The 21,218-nt window shown below is 38.8% G+C and overlaps 1 protein-coding gene across 1 annotated transcript; it reads right to left on the minus strand.

Moving 5' to 3' along the window:
• Positions 1 to 13,684: 13,684 nt before the first annotated feature.
• GNG4 (G protein subunit gamma 4) lies at positions 13,685 to 20,851 on the minus strand (the record flags this gene model as incomplete). The annotated part of the gene is made up of 2 exons (XM_080342592.1): positions 20,747 to 20,851; positions 13,685 to 13,813 (listed from the first exon to the last, which is right to left on the minus strand). The coding sequence occupies exons 1-2, from the start codon at positions 20,840 to 20,842 to the stop codon at positions 13,685 to 13,687; spliced, it is 225 nt and encodes a 74-aa protein (XP_080198718.1). The 5' UTR covers positions 20,843 to 20,851.
• Between the last annotated feature and the right edge of the window lie 367 nt (positions 20,852 to 21,218).

Genomic DNA, 21,218 nt, shown 5'->3' on the forward strand with positions numbered 1-21,218 from the left:
CGCCCCAGCCCCGGCGGGCAGCGGCGGCGCGGGCGGCGGCGGCGGCCGCCTACAGCCCCCACAATGCCGCGGGGCGGCGCGGCCCCGGGAGGCCGAGGCGAGCGGGGCCGGCTCTGCCGCGAACGGCGGGGCGGCGGTGGGAGCTGCCTGGGTGGGAAAGCTCAGCGGGAGCCCTTCCTCGCGGGGGAAGGCCGAGGGAGCGCGGCTTTACCTCGCGTTTTACGTGGCAGGGGGGAGCAGATGTTGGGGGAGAGTCCCCGGGGGCTGTAGCAGCACGTTGCCCTAACGAATTGCTGCCCTCCTGTGACCGGCGGGGCTGCCCTGGGGCCCCGGCGCTGGCCTCGCCTCCCGCCGCTCCGGCCCTGCTCGCCGCTCTTGCCGCAGCGCGGCCCGGCCGGGGCTGCAGGTGGGGCTGGAGCTTGGCGCTGTGCCGGGCACCAGCCACGGGAAAAACCTTCCCCGTTAATCCGTGTTTGTGCAAAAATACGGTTATCTGTGAATGCCCCTTTAAAAAAAGTCATCGTATAGTCGCAAAATAGCATTCCAGAACAATTTTTACCAAGCCAACAGAGGGGAGAGGGTGCTTCGCTTTGGCAAAGAACTGGAACAGCATGACAAGCTGCTTCTGGAGTATTTTATTCCAGCAAGGAACACGTTATCTGACCGAAATTCCAGGGGAGATTTTAGACAAAGTGTCCTTAGCTGCAACTGGATCACAGTCAAGAACTGGCAGTAGCATTCTTGTTCTTGCAGAAGTACATTATCAGATATTAATAATCCAAGCTCAGCTTTGCATCTTACCTACAGCCAAAGCTTTGAGAAGCTGGGTGGCTACAGACTGACCTGCTGAAAGGGCAACCATCTGCAGAACACTAAAGAGGTTTACGTAGGATTCGATAGAGGAGAGCATTAGATTATCAGCACCTTGAGAAGTTACTTGCCTTTGGTCCCTCTGAACACAGATAAAAAACCACAATTGTTTCCTAGACTCCTGGAGGGTGAATTTATCTGGGGAAAATAAAAATAAATAAAAATTTAAAAAAAATTAATAATAATAAAAAAGTGGTGTGGATAAATAAATTTAGGTTTCTCAGAATTTAATGTGTAAAACAGAAGTTTTTGTGTAATAGCTGTAAGGCTTAAATGAACATGTGCTGATGCTATTCTATCAGAAACACATAATTCAGTAATAGAACCTGATACATATGACATATAACTAAAATAAAGGATTGAGTTTTTATTTTAAAAAAAGACTAAAATCTGGGGTTTTTTTAATTCCCCAAGCTGTGAAAAGTGATTGGAAAATCCTTAAAGTCCTTTCAAACGGCTTAATTAAAATTCATTTTTCATCAACTGGAGTGAGATATTAGAAGGAAAACTGATGACTTTAACCTTCATATACTGGCTTTAAACAACAAAAGGAAAATGTGTTGGAAAAACATCAATTTTAGTTTGTTTGCATACTTACACATATTTAATATGCAATTGAGACTGTACTTGTCAGCAAATAACAGTACTAGGTAAAGCATTTACACAAAAAACGCTATTGTTATTAATCACTATTTACATTTGACTTGCCTTTCAGCAGGTTCAGCTGCAGAAATGAAACCGGTCCAACTGCTGATATTACTCTCTATTTGCCTGTATTCCTTGTGGTCAGTACATTAGGTTCTCTCCCTGAGCCTTACCCAGAGCCACATGAACTCATGGGGATCAATCCTATAAACATGTCTGGGAGTGATTACTTCCTTGCAGACAGAGGACACAACTCTTTAATATCTTGCTTTCTATGTGGTATTACCTATCATGCTCAAGGATAAAGGACTACATAATGTACAAAACAGGAGAAATCTGTTTCTCCATATTACAGAAACAGGGTGTGCTGGCCAAAAGGATAATATATATGCATTTTTGGTTACTCATGCAAGAAATTAATAAAAATACAGTTTAGTTGTAGAGGACTGGACTTTCCTACTCCATTTTCTATAAAATTCTCTGCAAGATTTTAAAGCCAAAGATGTATCTCAGCCCCCTAGTTTCATCATGTGTAGAAGATGCAAACAGTGGTACCTCCCATGTTGTGCGTGACACTGAAAATGTGCACCTGTGTGAAAAATTGTGACATGACCAGACCCAACCATTAACCCAGTTTTCAGAAGTTTTCATTAGCAAAGCAGTTTCAGTTTGCATTCTTGAGGGCTTTTATGAGGACTAGTATTTTGGGGAAGCAAGCTGATATCAGGGTTTCTAAACATGGATCTGGGGCACCAAATTTTAGGTGCACTTTTTGACTAATCTTGGCCTGTATAACAATGAAATTTTTCCAGAGATTTAAGAATCATGGTTATACATACTATGAAAAGATAAATGGATCTGAAATATAACTTCTAGGTAACGTCAAATTATTTTTCTGGAAGACAGAATTAGTTGGGTTATGCTGATTCTATGTATCATTCAAAAATACACTATTTTTATTCTGCGCTCTCTGAGCAGATTTACTCTTCTGACATTACAGACTCAGGTAGCACCTCTGGCACACAAAGTACAGTACAGGCACAACATGTTGGGCACAAGAGCTGGAGAAAGAAGAGAGAAATTTTAGCCCCTTAGGCTGCTTGCAAAATTAAGACGCTTCTGTTAAATTTGCGTAATGTCTCTGGATAAGATCCCCTGCCTGACACAGAGAAGATGCGATGGATACCAGAGCTGTAGTCATGTACCACAGCCAGCCAGTCCATAGCATTCAGTTCTTTAAAGTCTCTTCACCTACTCATTGCCTCAAGTGAGCGACTGTGAACTTTTTAGGATACTAGCAGCAGATGAGAGGAGCAAGAAGCAAGGCAGAGCTGTGCGTGTTTTGGCAGAGTTCATCCCTAGGGAGTTGTGTGTTTTATTGATTTGTGTGCCCTCCATCTGAAAGCAGAGGAAGGACTGGTGAGAGATTGTGTTTTGAGGATTTGGAGCTTAACTTTCTTCATACCTTGCAGTAATACCGATATATTACATTCCACAAAATCATTGCACCTTCAGTTATTTAAAGAAAAAATATTAAAAGGGATTACAGATCAGGGTATGAAGGATTTTATTAGAATGTAAAGGGCTGTAAATTTGCATCCCAAGAGTGTGTTGTCTTTTTTTTTTTTATTATTTTTCCAGTGTTCATAACATAAACAGACTCACTGTCTGTATTGAGGTATTAGCAATCCTTTCCTTACGTTCCTTAGGATCTTTAGAACAAATAGATTTTGTTTATTTTCCCAAATGGAAGAGATGTCTCTCTGCCTCCCCTTTCCATCTTCCTATCCTAATGAAGTGGAGCTGCAGAGGAGTTCCCAGACTCCTCGGCTTAGGCTATTAATGCTGTCAGTGTCACTGGGGTCTCCTGAGGACAGACAAAGGAATCCTGTGAAAACTGATCTCTGGAAAACAGGCTGTCTTGCTGACGGGCCTGTCAGCTCCTATCATTAGCAGCAGCAAAGTCAATGGTATGTGACCAGCCAGCTCTAAGGGAGATGCTATTAGAAAGCTTTTGGGCAGCATGCAGCTCATTTGTATTATACACTGAATGGAGGCAAGAATCTAACAAGATTTTGCCCACGGCTATCTTCCTTAATGGTCTCTTAAGGGAGACTTACTAGTCATTGAAAAAAATCCAGATATGCTATGACTACCAATTCTACTCTACATTCTCCTTTATTAAGAGATTCAAGGAACTAAAAAGGTCGAGGAGCAAGTATTTCCTTTAGAGAAAACACATTGATTTGACTCTTTCCATCATAGTGGTTAAATGCTTCAGGGCATGGTTGCAACAGAACTTAGTCTTGCAACCCTTTCATACCAGTTGATCATAAAACAGCGTGAAGCTGGGATCTGTAAGAAGCTCTGAACCTAGAGAACTATGGGGTGTCATAAGTTGCACTGAATTTTTTTTCTTTTTATTAAGGCTACTCAGTGGTTCCCAGTTGAAGAATGGTCTCTCTTGAAGCTATTCCACACTTCAGTTCTTTAGGCTGAGGGTTGCAGTGACAATGACCAGTTTCACACTGCAACATTTGGTAAATTCCAGCTAAAATAACTTAATAATTTCTGAAAAGTTAATTAGAATAGAATAGAATAGAATAGAATAGAATAGAATAGAATAGAATAGAAATTTCAGTTGGAAGGGACACACAATCATCTAGTCCAACTGCCTGACCACTTCAGGGCTGACCAAGATAAAGTGCTTTGTTAAGGGCATTGTCCAAAAGCCCCTTCAACACTGAAAGGTTTGGGGCATTCACTACCTCTCTAGGAAGCCTGTTCAGTGTTTGATCACCTTCTCAGTAAATAAATGCTTTGTAATGTCCAGTCTAAACCTCCCCTGGTGCAGCTTTGAACTATTCCCATATGTCCTATCACTGGGTACCAGGGAGAAGAGCTCAGTACCTCTGCCTCCACATCCACTCCTCAGGAAGCTGCAGAGAGCAATGAGATCGCCCCTCAGCCTCCTTTTTGACAAACCAGACAAGCCCGAAGTCCTCAGCCATTCCTCACAGGACATTCCTTCCAGCCCTTTCACCAGCTTTGTTCCCCTCCCCTGGATGCATTCAAGGACTTTCACATCCTTCTTGAATTGTGGGCCCCAGAACGGCACAGAGTGCTCAAGGTAAGGCTGCACCAACACTGAATACAGCAGGACAAACACCTGTTCTGATCGGCTGGTCGTGCTGTGTTTGGTCCCCCAAGATGTGTTTTTCCCTCTGGGCTGCCAGGCCCTACTGGTGGCTCATGTTGAGCTGCTGTTGACCAGCACCCCCAGATCCCCGCTGCAGGGCTGCTCTCCAGCCACTCCTCTCCCCATCTATACTTGTGCCCTGTGTTACTCCGTCCCAAGTGCAGAATCCAGCATTTGGACTTGTTAAATTTCATCCCATTAATTACAGCCCAATGTTTCAATCTATCTAGATTCCTCTGCAAGGCCTTCTGTCCCTCAAGAGTCATCAGCACCTCCCAGTTTGGTATCATCAGCAAACTTGCTAATGGTGCATTCAACTCCCACATCTAGATTGTTGATAAATCTATTGAACAGAACTGGCCCTAGAATTGAGCCCTGAGGAACAGAGCTGGCGACCAGTCACCAACCAGATGTAGCCACATTCACTACAATCCTTTGAAATCTGCCAGTTCTTCACCCAGCACACCATGAACTTGCTCATCCCCTAGTTAGACCAGAAGGATGCTGTGAGGGACAGTATCAAAAGCCTTAATAAAACCCAGAACAACTACATGCACCACCTTTGCTTCACTCTCTAGACAGGTAACTGCACCACAGAAGGGTATACAATTAGGTATTCAGGACTTTGCTTTTGTGAACTCATGTTGACTGTGCCTGATTATCGCATTGTTCTTTAAATGCCTTTCCATAGTACCCAGTATAATCTTCTCCATAATTTTTCCATTTTTTTTTTTCCAAATTAACTTCCAGTTAAGGAAGTTAAGAACATTAAGAAAAAAATGTTATTGTTTTGTCTAAAATTATTTGTCTATTATTTTGCTGACTTTTTTAATTATTATTTTTTTAAATAAAGTTTTTGCATCCTCATGTCTGTTTGGAGCAGTGACTTTAAGTTTTGCTGAATTAGGTCAGCAAAATAATGTTGTAACTTGCTCTTCTTCCCTCGTGTTTTCTGTGCAGAAGTTTTAACAGTTTTGGCACATGTCTCTCATTTGTGGCAGAAGCCACAGTTTCGAGTGACTTATCTGAGGTCCAAGAATATCCTTTCACTGGCATTGCAACAACCTAGCAAAGAAAACAGCTCTGACATCGTATTGAGACAAAGATAACCCAACTTGCCTCAAATCATTTTTCTTTACAGAAAGGTGAAGCTTCAAGTCTCATGTCCCCTCACAGAGCCATCACTTGAGTGTCCAGTTGGATGACCAGGTCACCATCCCGTATTCTGGAGAGGGGTAAATTGGAATATCTTTGTTATCTTCTGGAAAGAAGGTGTTGTTTAGTTGGATTTTTTTGTTTTTTATGAGACCCAGCCTAACCTGCACAAGAGTTGATGACAATAATACCATACAAAATTGGCTTGCAAGGACATCACAGTTGTCCAAACCAATACAGCAATAATAAATTTCACAGTACCAGTTGACTTCTTGTCATGCTCATGACAATCAAAAATAGAAATGGACTCAACACCATCTGTATTGTAGCAGCTGTGTCTTGACAGGCACATCCCAGAGACCAAAAAAGGGAGTGTCTTGCAGAGATGTGGAACACCACGAGATCTGCAATAATCAGGCAACAGCCAACTGGTGGGGCCACCTACTTCACCTGCAGCTCATATACAGCTTTTTTTAACACGTGGCACAAAGACTTCACGATGTGGATACAAAAGAGCATAAGGTTTATAGGAAGTTCTGCTGAGACCTATGACAGCAAATATGCTTTTTCATCACATGCATGGTAAACAGTTATGCTGATGGGGGATTATAAAGTGGATTGGTCACATGTTACTTATAATTTCATTATTATCTGTGACTGGATAGATTATATTCGGGCTATATTTAATTAAAAGAAATACTTACCTGACTTGGTGCCATTTCCCCCTCATGGTGCTTACTCTGCTTTAGGTTGGATGTGCTCTGCTCAAGTATGCTACAGATGGCTGCTTCATTTGCTGCAGAAGATGTGAGGTGAACGAGGTGGGACAAGGAAATAGTGGGACAAGGCTACAGGTCATTGCCTCTGTATGATACCAGGAAAATCATGAAACTAAACATTTCACATTGCTTTTTTTCCCTCAGTTTCTGGGTGTTTGACTTGCAAAAGTCACTCCAGTTTGTAGAGCTGAGGATTCATAGCTGAAGTTTGAGCAAATGGGAACATTGTTTGAGCTGTTGAAAGAACTAACCACTCTGAAGAGGCAGGTACGGACAGTCTCACCTGCTCTGTTCAGGATCTGCCTCAGCTTCCCCCTGAAAGATGGGAACAGTTCCACCCTCGCATTCATCCAGGGTACAGTGGAGACACTTTGTGAAGCAAACCGTGATGAGCACCACAGAAAAGCTCATCAGGCAATAGTTCTATATTGAAAGCAGAATTTGTGAGTAAATCAGGCCCGGGGCTACACAATGACTAAAGACACCAAAACAGTATTGAGTAACTGCTCATTAACTGAGCATTGCTTATACTGTGCCTTGTGGGAAATTCCTGCAATGGCAATATGGAATTGTAGTGCATACAAATGAGAGAGGCAAATAGAAGATGCATAAGCAAATTTAACTCTAACATTTCTTAAATGAGTGCTTAACATAGCTTCTGTAATGACCTTTTAATGCATTTTTTGCATTTGTTCAGATTCTGTGTAAATATCCTCAAATGTGTTCCCATCCTTGTTGCAAGTATTTATTTAGCTGGTATGGGCAGAACTGTAGAGAAATAAAATCACTTATACGGCCTTCTAATTTCTCATGAATAGATATTTCATAGTTGTTCTCTATAGTTATTTTCCAAAGTCTGAAGCAAACTCCCAGAACAAAACATGCATGTGCTGTCTGAAAAGGAAGAAAATACCTCAGAGAGGCTGTTCTCTATAACATTCTCTATATTTTCAAAGTTTCTGTTGAGGTGTTTTTCCATGAGAATCTTAGCATCTCTAGTTTTTTTCACTTGGTCTTTTCAGGATATGACTAACATGTTTGTATCAGAATTGCATATATATAAATATGAAATCTGTGTGTTGTGTTCTGATGAGTAGGATAAAAGCTGGGTGCTCTCCAGGGGGAATCCTCTCAGACAGGAATCCATACAAGAACCACAGTAGTGAACAGTCTTTGCAACAAGAAAGTTAATTATGATTTTACAGCCGAAATGTGCGCCACTTTGCCAGAGAGAGGCTGTTATACTGTAGAGGTCTTTAAAGCCACTGCTACTTGAAAGGTTTTTAAAAAGTCACAACAGCCTTTTTCTACAAAGTTTGGCTCATTCCTTCCTTTCATAAAAAAAAACCAATCGCACATCTCCTCGGAGCGTGCTATAGAAAGAATGAAGGGCTCAGGCATGCAGCCTGAAGTTCAAAGGTGCAGCAGGATATGATACAGTGAGAGGCTACACAGCAAACAGATTTTGTGGAATGGGTGGTCTTTTGAAACACATCCTCATGCCATGCTTAGTGCATTTTCCGTAAAATACTATTCAAAGCATGAACAGTGGCCTAAGCTTTGTGCTAGCTGTACACTTACGCTGTGGTACACGGGGAGGTATTTGGCCTAGACTCCAATAATTGGAAAAAAACCCACACCATGAAACAAAAAACTCAGCAGCCAGGAGCAAAGCTTGAGGGTGAAGGAATAGTGTGGCTGTCAGTCCCACAGAAGCTGTTGCAGGGTCCTACGAAGAGGAAGGCAAACGGGGGAGGTTGTTAGCGTCTCACTGCGCTGGTGCCCCTCGGCCCCTTACTGCCATTTGCAGTCACATCACCTGCTCAGGGGAGCAGAAGGCAAAAGTGTAAGTGGTGGCATAAGTGGTGCCACAGCAGCAATGAGGAACGGGCATCCAAGTCACATGTGAAACTGGAAAGTGAAATTCAAGAAAGGAGTACACAGCAATACCAACTGATACACCCAAAGATTTCCACGACTTTTAAACTGTTTTTTAGCTGGACACTTAATCTGTTTAGCCAAATCATACATTTGACTCTTCTCTTTCCCGAAACTGAGAAGTCTGGAGCTGCAGCATGAGGTTGAACTGCACCCCAGCAGTACCAGAGTGACAGGCGATCCCTTACACAATGCAGACCATGAAAACAGAAGTGCTGGTCCTCTGTATGTGCATTAATTTAAAATCCTCCTTTGAGGTCATTTCTAGCTGATGTTGGTATTTTTTTTTTTTCAGTCGGCTGTTTATCACTTCATCAGTAGGTGGCAGTAATACACGAGCTTGTGCCGTTTCTACTTGTAATAGGGATTTGGGAAAGACGCTATTTTAGGGTAAAGCTGCTCGTTTTGTTTGTTCACAAGCGTTAGTGGTGTAAATGTACTTGACACGTACATCTTCCTTTAACAGACAGAAAAGTTGATCCCATACCAGTTCTGGTATTTATGGCTGTACTTAATTTAATAGTGCTAGAAAGCTGAATTCAATTAGATGCAAATGCACAGTATTTGTTCCAAATATCATTCTCCCTAAAGATTAACTATGTAGGTTCCAATAACATTTTATATAGCACTTATTCTGGTAATTTTGCCCACTATTTTTCACACATTACGGTGCTATTTAAGTCAGTCTAAGGACTTCAAGTATTATTAGTTTTCAGTACAAGAAACCTCTATTTTTAGGAACCACTCCTCCCCCAAGTTTTGTTTTGTCCCCTTGAAGAAACAAATCCATATTCTGATGCAGACTGAAAGGAGAGCCGTAACTACCACATTTTCTAGGAGAATTATGTATGGAAGTTTTTACTCCTCTACAATGAAAAGATAGAAAAAACTATATAATCAGGTTGTCCCAAAGTACATCTTTGGTTACTCCTTTGATATCAGAATCCAACTGGATAAATGAATACTATATTAAAGTTCCATGATTTAATATGTACCCTTACAGACTGTTGTTCTTACTCCTCCTTTTTCCTGGACCTGATCCTACTGTAAATCACTACAAAAATGCTTTGTTACAATGTACCTCAGAAGCAGTTGACAACACCTCCTATGTTTACCTTTGTCACCATCAGCAAAGTTTGTATTTATTTTAATGTATGGTGTGACCTAGAGTACCTTAACTTAAACTTTCCTCAAATTTTCCCTTCCTCCAACCATAATTTCGGAGAGGCTAGCTTAAAAATCTTGCCTATCAGCACCAGCCAAGCACCCTGCTACTAATTTAATACTTGGTGTAGGAAGCAAAGAAGGGGAATTTGGTACATAATAGAGAGGAGGGAAATACTTTTTAGTACTGAAATGATAACATTTTAAATTCAAGGTAAAGCAAGGAGATTAACCTGAGGAATGCAAAACAGCCAGCCCCACAAATGCTACTGATATAATTTGCCATTAATCCACCATTGGGAAGTCTAATTTCATCAAAACAGCAAGCACTAGGATACGAAGAAAGGATCATTAATAATATGTCAAAAACTCCTTGACTCCAACTTCTGTCCTGAAGTTGTAATTCCATAAGATGACAGCCCCAACTCACACTGTTAACAGGGAGCATACATTGTTTTCTGGGCCTGAAATACAAAGCAACAAGCCTATTGGCGTATGAAATAAAACGGAGAGAGAGAGAAGAGTACAACATTAGGACAGTAACAAGCCTGGTCTTGTTCTCATGGAAGTTAGTGGGAATAAAATCAGACCATTTGATGAAAATAAAAATTCATCACTTCAGCCTATTGGAAATGCTACTGTTAGACAAAGCCACAATTTGGAGGGCGCTTGTTTTTTGTATTTACTTTTATAAAAATTTCCAAGAACTTTCAGATGTTTTTGTGTAGTGTTTGAGGCAAGATGTTGGAGCATAGAACTCAGCAATCAATTATCTAAACAACCTCAAAGGTCAAAGTAGCACAAAAACATAATAGTGATAAAGACATTTTATGGTTTGGAGGGATAAGAGGAAAAGACATTCTTTTAAATGTTGATTTATGGATCAAGCTGGCATAAAAAAAATCCAACAACAAAAACCATACAGATAATGCCATTCTGTTCAGACACATCGCATTTTGACGGTGTTATCGAATAAATTCATATATTCTTATGTGATCCAAAGCTGTTACAATTATTTTGAACTGCTGCTCTTCTAGGTGTGCCCACTATCCCCCACCCCTTCAAATTAGTAATTTGCCAGTAGTACATATAATTCAAGAAACTCATAAATAAGGATACTAGAGAAAGCTGTCGTATTCTCCACTAAGGAGTTATGCTTATACAGTTTAACCTCTTCAGATATATTACAGACATCTGCTAAAATAAATATGCAATTTACAGTACTCCACATTGTTTCCTTTTTTAAATGTAGACGCATGAAAACATCTTAATAGACATAAATTTTTTTACCTGATGGAAGTTATAAAAGGATGAAAGAAACCACAAACATAGGAACCAGCTATTAAAAACATAAGAAGTCAAACACCTTTACAACTACCTGAAGAACAATTTTGGAGAAAAACCTTAAGTCCAAAACAATTACATTCCCCTCTTCTGAATAATACTGGGTTTTTGTAAATGCAGCTCTCATAACTAGCGATGCTCACAACTACTGTGAAATGTTTCAATCTCAGGACTCAGATGCTAAGGCTAATTGGAAACAGAAAGCAAGCAGTTTGCAATACTGTAATAAGCTGTGTCAACTTTGTTATTTTAGATGGGAATGTTAATGATGAACCACAAATGCAAGTTGTCACAAAGCCTTTGAGAATAAAGCTGTATGCCCTGTATTCTCCTCCCTTGCTGTTCCAGTTAAAACCATACATGCGGAAGGACAAATGAAAATGTTGCCATGGTGATCAGAGCAGTTACCAAATCATGTACAGTGTAGGAAGGATTCCCTAAAGAACCTTATTAAGCATTTTGTTACTCCTTTTTAACAAATACTTCCAGAAAGCCATTTTTATTTCACTGTCATTAAAATAGCTACTCATTGAAGCCTATTCCTCTAAGCCCTCAGAAAAAAGCTGAACACACCATGCATTAAGAAATACTGTTAAAAGTTCAGAATGGGAATATTAAGCTGAAAACTTTGAAATAGAAACCAAGGACAAACCTAGCCAAGACAAAACCTGGTCAAGACATTTGAGTGTTTTTCAGTATAGGTACTGTGAAACAGCACTGTGCCTACTGGACTACTGATGTCTTCAGCTGCCAAATTAAAAACCCAACCTTTAAATGAAAGACATACCAAAAGCCTATTGGTTACAAGGAATATAATTTTCTTCTTGTAATATTATTGTAAAAAAAAATTAACATGGAAGCTCTGTGTTAGATAGAGGTGGTGAATGAGCTGGCCAGCAGCAGCACTCCAGTCCAAAGCCACCTCTCCTATGTGACTGGACTGGTATCTGAATGCAGGTGGGTGAGGCACTTTGTCCAAGTTGACTGGCAAAGAAAACAAACCATGTACAGTACAGACATCTTGTATTTCCACTGCACAAACCAGTACAACAAACACTGATGGAAACTGCTAAAAATAAGCTGGAGCAGGGAGGTGCACTTTGGGCTAAATGCAAATCACCTAATTCACCAAACAGCCCTTTTCTAGCATCTAAATTCAGCATTTAAGTACAGTCCAAGGCCCTTGGTTCCTCAGCTAGTCTTTGCCTTGCAGGTACTTAAGATGCTCATGGAAAACAAGTTTGTGCAGAGGAAGCACATTCCATCATGGGTGGCTGTTCAGAGCCTCGGCTCACTCAGACCAGTGCAGTTCTCCAAGGAAACTACCACTCCTTGGAATGCCCGTGAAGTCAGCCCCATGTGTGCGGCAGGAGACACTTCCCATATACTGACACACTGTACATATAAAGTACTGCGCTGAGGGAACTCTCCTCATATATCAGACCAGAAGGGAGCTTTGACTTTTTTTAAGGAGAAGAATTTTAAAAAAAAAAAAAAAAAAGTAGTATATAATGTAACAGTTGTTTCTATCAGATGCGTTGATTGAACTTAATTTTACTTATTGAAGACAGACTGATCCTATTCCATACCTCACTTTTTTCCTCTTGCTGCACTTTAAACAAAGTCAAAAGAAAAAACCTCCTCGAACCTCCACAATTTACTTGCTGATAACTTCTCTCGTGCCTAATCTTTGGCCACAAAATATACAAACAGTGGCTGTGAATAGCACAGTGGCCTTGCTGTCTGTTCTAGCACAACATTAATTTACGGTTACTCTCCATGCCCATAAAGTCTTGCTCACAGGCAAAAGCATGTACAGAGCTACTTAGAAAAAGTAATTCCCCTCCTTGTACCAATCAGGGCAGATTTATGCCCTCCACTAAGACCCTCAGGAACAGCTGACATATTACACTTTAGTTTGCTTTTTAAAATAACTGAAATAATTATCATTCAAAATAACATACAAGCAGCCACTTTTTCTACAGTTTTATTCATGCAGTCCTGGTGTATAACTATACATCTTGATTTTGCTTGTAGTTACATAGTTGGTTTACTTGTAGTCAAGTTTATTACAGTCTTCACAAAACATACCTATAAACACTTACTGTATAAGACTTATCATTCCAAACATCATAAATCACTGGGATTTCTTCCTAAATAGTGCTACTTGAGGAAAGGTCACAGTACTCTTTTTAGATATAAATTTGTAAAGGCAAATGAATTAAATGTACCTTCCAAAGAAAATAAGAATGTTAAAAATAGCTTCAAGAATTGGCATGACTCTTTTAGGTCTCAGAAAAATCTATGACTGGCAAAGGCATCTAAAATTTGATACCATATTCAATACTTTCATTAAGACCAAAAGAATCTTTAAGAAGAACTGAAATTAAACTTGTACATTGGTCTGAAAGAACAATGATTATCTTGAAGTTTTTAGGTTTTGTTTTGTTTTTCCAGAAAATGCACTACCTTCTAAAAAGATCACAGCTATAGGCTAAGTATTGATATCTACAGAAAAAAATGCTAAAACTAAAAGCATGCAACACTGATACCAAATTTTAGCAGAAGACATTTTTAATTGGAAAGTGACTCAAAGAATAGTACAAAACAGTTTCTTCTCCCTGAAGGGATTTTCAGATGCAGGCACTGGAATAATAAGGGGATCTTCTCCAACATGAGCATCACAATATGCCAATAAATCTGCTGCAGCTTTGGATACCTAATAGAAGAGAAGAGAGAAACTACTGTAATGCTTAATTTTGAACCAATCTGCATTGCACAGATATTCTTCATATAACGTATGATAATGGAGGCTGTCATCAAATAGGAGGAGATTGCTTTATCCTTGAAATTACTAGAGACAACAACTCTGCATGTGCTCTTACTAAGCCTAGCAATCACTATATACATTTTTATCTAAGACAGTGACATGAGACGGTATCAATTTATGTGATTCATGTTCAGCTATTCCTCTCCATCAGAAAGAACGTAAGGAGCATATACTCATTAAAACATGTATCTGCTAATGGCCCATAAGCAATAGGGATTCTCCTTGAAGTGTGTTTCTGTAGAGGCCGCCTGCTTCGCCTCTTATTCCCAGTCATTGGTTATAAGGTTTTCCACAAAAACTCTCTACCCTTTGCTCCTCTGGATGCAAACCAGACAAATAAAAAGTTCTTTAGACACATGACAATGGGATTAAAAAGAAAACCAGGAGCAAAATTTGACCATCATTTAAGCTAAATATTGATCTTTTCAATGGAGTCAGACTTAAATCTTCTGCTTAGTTAAGTTATTATAAGTAGCACTTTATTCGCAGCATTAATTTAAACTTAAGCAGTTAGTACCTTAATATTTTTATGTTATTATTATTATACTTCTAAAATGAACAATTCTGAAGTTTCCAAATTCAGAATGCTGGCTTATACTTCCTGAAAAGTCCTACAGAAATGTAACAGTGTGTTGGTATACAAGATGTTTTGCATGAAATTAAAAATGAAATATTAAGCCATTTCAGCTGTAGTTGAAAGCTTGTAACCTTTGCAGCTTTGTGCCATAGGAATATTGGTGACATGAGGTGACTGTGACTCATTTATTTTTTTAAGAACTTAGAATGTATACCTGAAATATTTTTGTTCTGTTCGGGTAGCAAGATATTTACAACTATCTGTATCTCTTTGCTTTAATTATTGTGTCTTCAATACTATGATAATTCAGAAAATGAGATATGAAATCTCTACAAAAACCCCTTTTCTCTGAGCCCCATGACAGTTTCTCCTGAGTCAACCTCTGAGGTCAGCATGTTTGCACAACTATAATGAAGAGGGAAAACAAATTTGATTTCTGGTATTTTTCTAGCAGGTATGTCATCACTGTTAGCTTTAGCTTTCCCACACCCTGCTTGCTCTGGCACAAGTCCAATCTGTAGTAGTCTCCAGATTAGACCTATGAAGTCAATGTATGTTGGATCAGGATTCACATGAAATTTAAATTAACTTCCGAAAAAAAGTGTCTTTTTATTGTTTAAATATTCACTAAAACATGCCTTTGTAGAATGCTTACACTCACAAAGTACCTACGGTTGACATCCCAGTATAGACTATCCTCCTCAGAGGAAGCAAGAATGTTTAGGTTACTTAAAATCAGTTTACCTTTGCACTGGCCTGTAAGACAAATGAGTGGGCAGAGGCACTAAGTGTGAACATCGCTGGGCCAATGCAAAGCAGAAGACAAAGCATCAAACTGAGCAAATCAGCAGAGACATTCAGAAGGACCAGCACTTCTCAAAAGAGAAGCAGGTCAAAAAAATGTGTGGAAAATAATGGACTTCAAAGTACAAAGAAAGGATTGTAGTTGTTTTCAGACACACTTCAAGTAGCTACTTGCTAAGCAATGACAAAAGAACGAGGCTCTGGGTGTGAGGGCACTATCTAGTATAGAGGGGTAGAACTGTAATGAACAAGCAGAAAACGTAGGAATCCTATCATATTCCCAGTTTTCATTTACATTTACTTGTGAATTTTTAAAAAGCAGATTCTCCAAAGAAAGGCACAATGTAAAGAGATTATTAAATTCCTATCAAGCCCCAAAAAGATGGCAAGACAGAAAATATACTTTTCTTTGCTAATGATGTATGCTGTACCTCAGCAAAGTATACACAGGGATAGAATGCATCCACTGAAGAGGAGGTTAGCATGTTTCCAGTAATATAAGGAGGAATGTACCACCACAGCACTTTGGAGAAGTATTTTCAATTAATGACAATCACCAGTATATTCATAATTATTTAACATACATATTTTAGCTTTTCTATTGCCCTTCTAGCTCAGCTGCATGTCTCAAACTAAGGCAGTTCTGTCCTCTAATTAATTTATTAGCTGGTCCTGAACTCTTGCATTCAAACAGAGCAAGGTGCCCACAAAAAGCTCAGTGACATTTTCAGTGCTATGTCACAACAAACGTTACTGCCATAAAACCTAGCAGAAAGCTAGTCTAATTCTCTGGGTCCCAGAGTCAAGGTTTATTAAAGATGCCTGGCACATTTCATCTTCAATTATTAAGCTAACAAATAAGGTATTTTATTAATTAAACCAACAATCTTTTTAAGTAGACTGACCCTACAGGAGCAGAGAACCAACACTGGACTTGAACAGATTGACCTTCCAATAATGAACTTGTTTGTTACACATATGGATAAGCAACATCAGCCCAAGTATATTGCTTTTTGTTCAATGGAAGAGAAGTACAATTTCAATCATCATGCTTAGAAGGGATGAACCCAGTAATATCACTTTCTGTTTCTCTACGTATTACTGTGCTTTGACATCATATAACAATAAAAAGGATTTTCACTATCAGAAGCACAATATAAATTTCTATATCTAACTTGTCCTCTAACGCTGGAATGCCATGAAGCAGAGCAAGCACTTTCTTCAATGTCACAGTGTTTAAATCATGAATTAGTTTGCTTTTAGATAAACCACAGTATGATTTAGTAGAAAACAAAACTATAACAAGGAACTGAGGAACATTATTACATTTCAGCACATTGTCACAAACTAAACCCTGTACTAGGCCATATATTTTCATCCTTTAAAAAAATAAAAGGTTTGGGGAGGAGAAATCCTCCCATTGGGATTACAGTAGTTATAAAAGTGAATTATGGCCATTTCTTCGCTAAAAGTGCAACATCTCCAGCTTGCACAGTGGAATGAATAATGACCACTCACTAAGGGGAGTTATGTTAGCTGATCACATTCCAGGTGCAATGAAAACATTGGTTGTGAGCATGGTGGGCAAAGTCAGAACTGTGGCCAAAAAAAGAGCAAAATACAAGGTTGCTTTCAGCAATTTTCCTGCTCTGTGTTAGTATTCAGAACAACAGTGGCTGACAACCTCTGCACAGTGTGTCACATTATGGCTACAGTAGAGCCGCCTGCTTCAGCATATGCCAGCAGGCAGAGGTTGCCTAATGGCCAATGCTGTGGTTTGTTCCTATAAAAATAACTTGCTGATCATCCTATTTGTGCCATGGAGGAAGTTAAATGAAGGCAACTCTATCATAGCTTTTACTCACCTTTAGATTTATTTGTAGCTGAATGCTGCTGTACAGTTTCACAATAGCTTTTATTAATAATTAAAATAAGCACACGTAATTTGAATATTCAAATGAAGCTAACGCATCATTTCAGCTCTCCTATGCAATACAGCTTGGTCTGCAAATTCAAAGTAATTTATACATCTTGCAGAAGTGGCTAAAGAAAATTCAGACTCCAGTTTGATTGATGAATTCTAGCAGAAAGTTAACTTTTTTTTTTAATCTTTTAAAGTGAATAGATAGAGGGAATGCAGTATAAAGTTATCATCTCACATTTTATACAATTATTCTATGTAGTGAAAAATACATCTGGTTGTCAAATTACAAAAAAAAAAAAAAGCTAAAATAAGCAAACCAAGAAACACCACCACCACAACCAACAAACAAACAAAACACTCAACCCTGATGCTTTAAAGAAATAGTCTCAGGAGGACTGTGGAATTTTACCATTTTATTTCAGAATAACAGAGGTGATAAAAACAGCCAAAGCTGGAACATAATCCTGTTAGCTGCACTAATAATTATAAGCTTCAATGACAGAGCAAAATGCTGCAATTACTATGTCATGTCTCTTGTCATGGATTGTGACTAATTACCATCCTTGCTACGACACCCCCTCTGCTTATCCTTTACATCTAAAACAAAGAGATTCACACACATTTATTGCCAATCCCACTGCTTATCTCCCAACACTATTCAGACCCAGTTAGGAATATTTTCTATCTTCTCAAGAAAAAAGAAAATGGAATAATAACTGATACACATGTCAGAGAACTCCTCCTTTTCTGCTTGCAAAGAGAAGATTAAATAGTGCTTTATTCTGGGGACAATTATGATAAAGCACCAATATTATCTTTGCTTTCTTGATGTTGCTGCTAGCATCTTTGGAAGATACTACTAGTCATGAGGCCACTGTTAGTCTGATTTCATTTGATGTTTCCTAGCTTGGAATCTGCACCTCCTGCTTTGTACTTACTGCTGCTCCTTTTGTGAGGAAGTAAGGCAGGTTCAATTTACGATTCTTCTGGGTTTCTTACAGTTTACAAAAACCCACCACAGTAATACTTCTAACAACCGACCAATACACCAATAACTTCATCCTCTCCTTTTATGCTGCCCAGTTTGTTTCACACTGCAACACTGAGTAGTCTTTGTGGATCCTCAACACTGCACTGCTTGCTGTTCCCCCTGGTTATCAGGTTTGATTTTTTAATCAGTTGAAAAATCCAGAACGCAGCAGGGAATGGATAACTATGAACATCTTGCAAACTAGAAGATTTTAACTGAGCACACCCAGCTCTTGCTGGTTACAGCAGCCACCATGCCTGGAAAATAAAGTGCCTCTGTAGTAGAAAAAATAGCTGGAACTTCTGATTTCCCTAGTCAATAATGCAGATACATTTTAACGCTAGCAATGTGGTCTTGTCTATTACAGGAATAACCACGTGGCTATAGCTACTTCCAAACCAGTGTTTAATTAAATTATTTGAAAAATACTGGTCTTTTGTTACATGCCTAAATAGTTTAAGCAGAAAAAAGGAAGTAAGGTTATTTCTCTGCCTTTACAGTTATGATCCGAGAACTCAAAATCTTGGAAAGTATCTCAGTAAAATTTGGCTATACTAAAATACACAATTAACTGTTTCAAGATTAAAAGGTAAAGCAGGTCTTAAGGGAATAAAAAGCCAACCAACCTCTTCTTACAATCCCTCATACACTTGTTCAAATAAATTCTAGAAATCAAGACCTAAACATTTTGCAAATTGTATTTATTATACATTGGTATAGAAGCACTCAGAACACTGAAACGCATTGGATTTCCTTTGGTGCCTTTTTGTTTCCAAGCTGTTTTGGAAGGTGAAATAATTGTACTTTCTAGCTATCTGTTTTTCAGGTCTGCCACGCTTGCTAACAACTGCGTTCTTTTTAATTAAACTAACTGTAAAAATAACCTACATCTTTCTTACACATGTAATTAAGAAGGTTATACATCTAACTAACGAAGCTATCTGCAAAACTGAGCTAATTATGTGGTATGCACCACTGATTATATAAAAGCAAGTTGAAGACAATGTACTAAGTATAAACATTTTCAAATTCCAATAAACTGGGCCATATTTTTCCAACCCTTTTCTCTGCCACACACACACACACACACACACATTCTTTCTTGCCAGTTCTGTTGTTCGTGCAGCTGCAATGTGACCTGAATCAGGGGACTAACCCCACTGAATTCTGAAAAGGCAAGTCTTCGCTTACTGAAGGAAACAGAAATAACCTGTCCCTGCAAACAGGCATCTATTAAGTGATGAATTTGTCACGACACTATACGACAAGATAGAAATTATAATTTCGCAAATTCAATGGTCTTACAAAACATTGCTAAAAACTGCAACAAAAATGCAACTGAAATCTCTATTTTCATAGAAGCAAGATTAACTACTCATGTCAATTACGCTAATATTTCTGAATTATAAATACCATCTAATTAGTGAGTTTATGATCTGATACTATTTTAAAATTGTAATTCTATACTGTTGCCCCCATGCTGACTACATGCAGAATGTCAAAAACAGGATGGATGGACAAACAGATTGAGTTCAGACTACATGCAGAATTTAATGTACAATAATTCTAAACTGTCTTACTGAGTTTGTAACCTCAGTTACAAACACTTACAGTTTGTAACAACTCAATTACAACTGTTTGAAGAAAAAGCTATTATTTAAAAGTGTTCCTTTTTCTAGTCTTTCCATCTTTAAACTCTTCTTCCTTGTAGAGGCTGGATTTTTCATCCAAATCATTATTCCCTATTTTCAGAAGCATAGAGAGAAGCGAGAGCGAGAGAGTACAAAAGAAATGAGCATTGGTTTTCTAAAACTTTCTATGATGTTACTAGTTTTTAGGTGCTTGATTTATCCACAAAATTTTAGCCTAGTCGAAGGCAGAATGACAGGGAAGAATGACAGGCTTTTCTGGTGAAAAATGTTGAGAACCTCTGTTTAATAGTGCCTTTAGATAAAATATTTAATCCACATACATTTAGAGGCACGATAAAACCAAATCCTCACATATGACTGGCAATCAAGTGTGAAGAATCATAAATGAACATCGCAATCATACATATTTTTTGTGCAATGATGTCTGTGCTGAAACTAAACAATTCAAAGCAATTCAGCTTGTTCTCATCATTATTCAAAAGTATTGCAGTATCTTAAAATATTTATTCCAGTTCCTAAAGAAGAAGAACAAAGAAACCTGAGCTGTACTTATATTCAGCTACAGGTAACAAAGAAGAGCACCTGTGCATCTGCCAGCTGATTTTAAATATTTTACAAAATACCACTTTTGACAGACATAAAAGGCACTCATACAGAAGCAGACTAGTAGCCAGTCTTCTAGTAGCCAGCCACTACTTCACAGTACTGAACATTGTTTTATAGCTCAACACAGATTTTTTATTTCAGCCGATTGAGTTTTTCTGCAAAATTAAAGGAAGGCTGTACCACAAACTAGTGAGTGAATTCAAAATGCCAACAATATGTCCAAGTTTACCTTCATCCTATCCATGTATGCTTCCATTTTTAATTGCTCCACAGCTTTCCTGGCTTGAGATATATTGGTTGTACTGTTTGACACCAGTTCCTTCATTTTGTTTTCCCTAGAAGACACGAAGTTGAGACAATTTAAAAGCACGGATAGCAAATACAGCAGTCACTGAGAGGACGGTTATCTAAAATCTAACCGACCCTCGCCCATCACATTGGCACTGCCAAGTTGTAGGTCCCAAATATAAACCAGACATAATTTATTTTTGTTCTCTTGTTCAATAGCACCTTATTGCATTACATATTTGCATGCTCCACTGCCAGTATTCGATCTGAATTCTGCAAACAACACACAAATGCAGAGTACACAGCCATCATTTCAGTGTAGAAATGGTTGCCCTGGTTCAGATTGCCAAAGCAGAACAGCTGTTCATAAACAGACCTTGCAGCCATTATGCAGTTTGGCTCCATACCCCAAT

The sequence above is a fragment of the Nesoenas mayeri genome, assembly GCF_963082525.1.
Source record: "Nesoenas mayeri genome assembly, chromosome: 3".
NCBI classification, from domain to species: Eukaryota; Metazoa; Chordata; class Aves; order Columbiformes; family Columbidae; genus Nesoenas; species Nesoenas mayeri.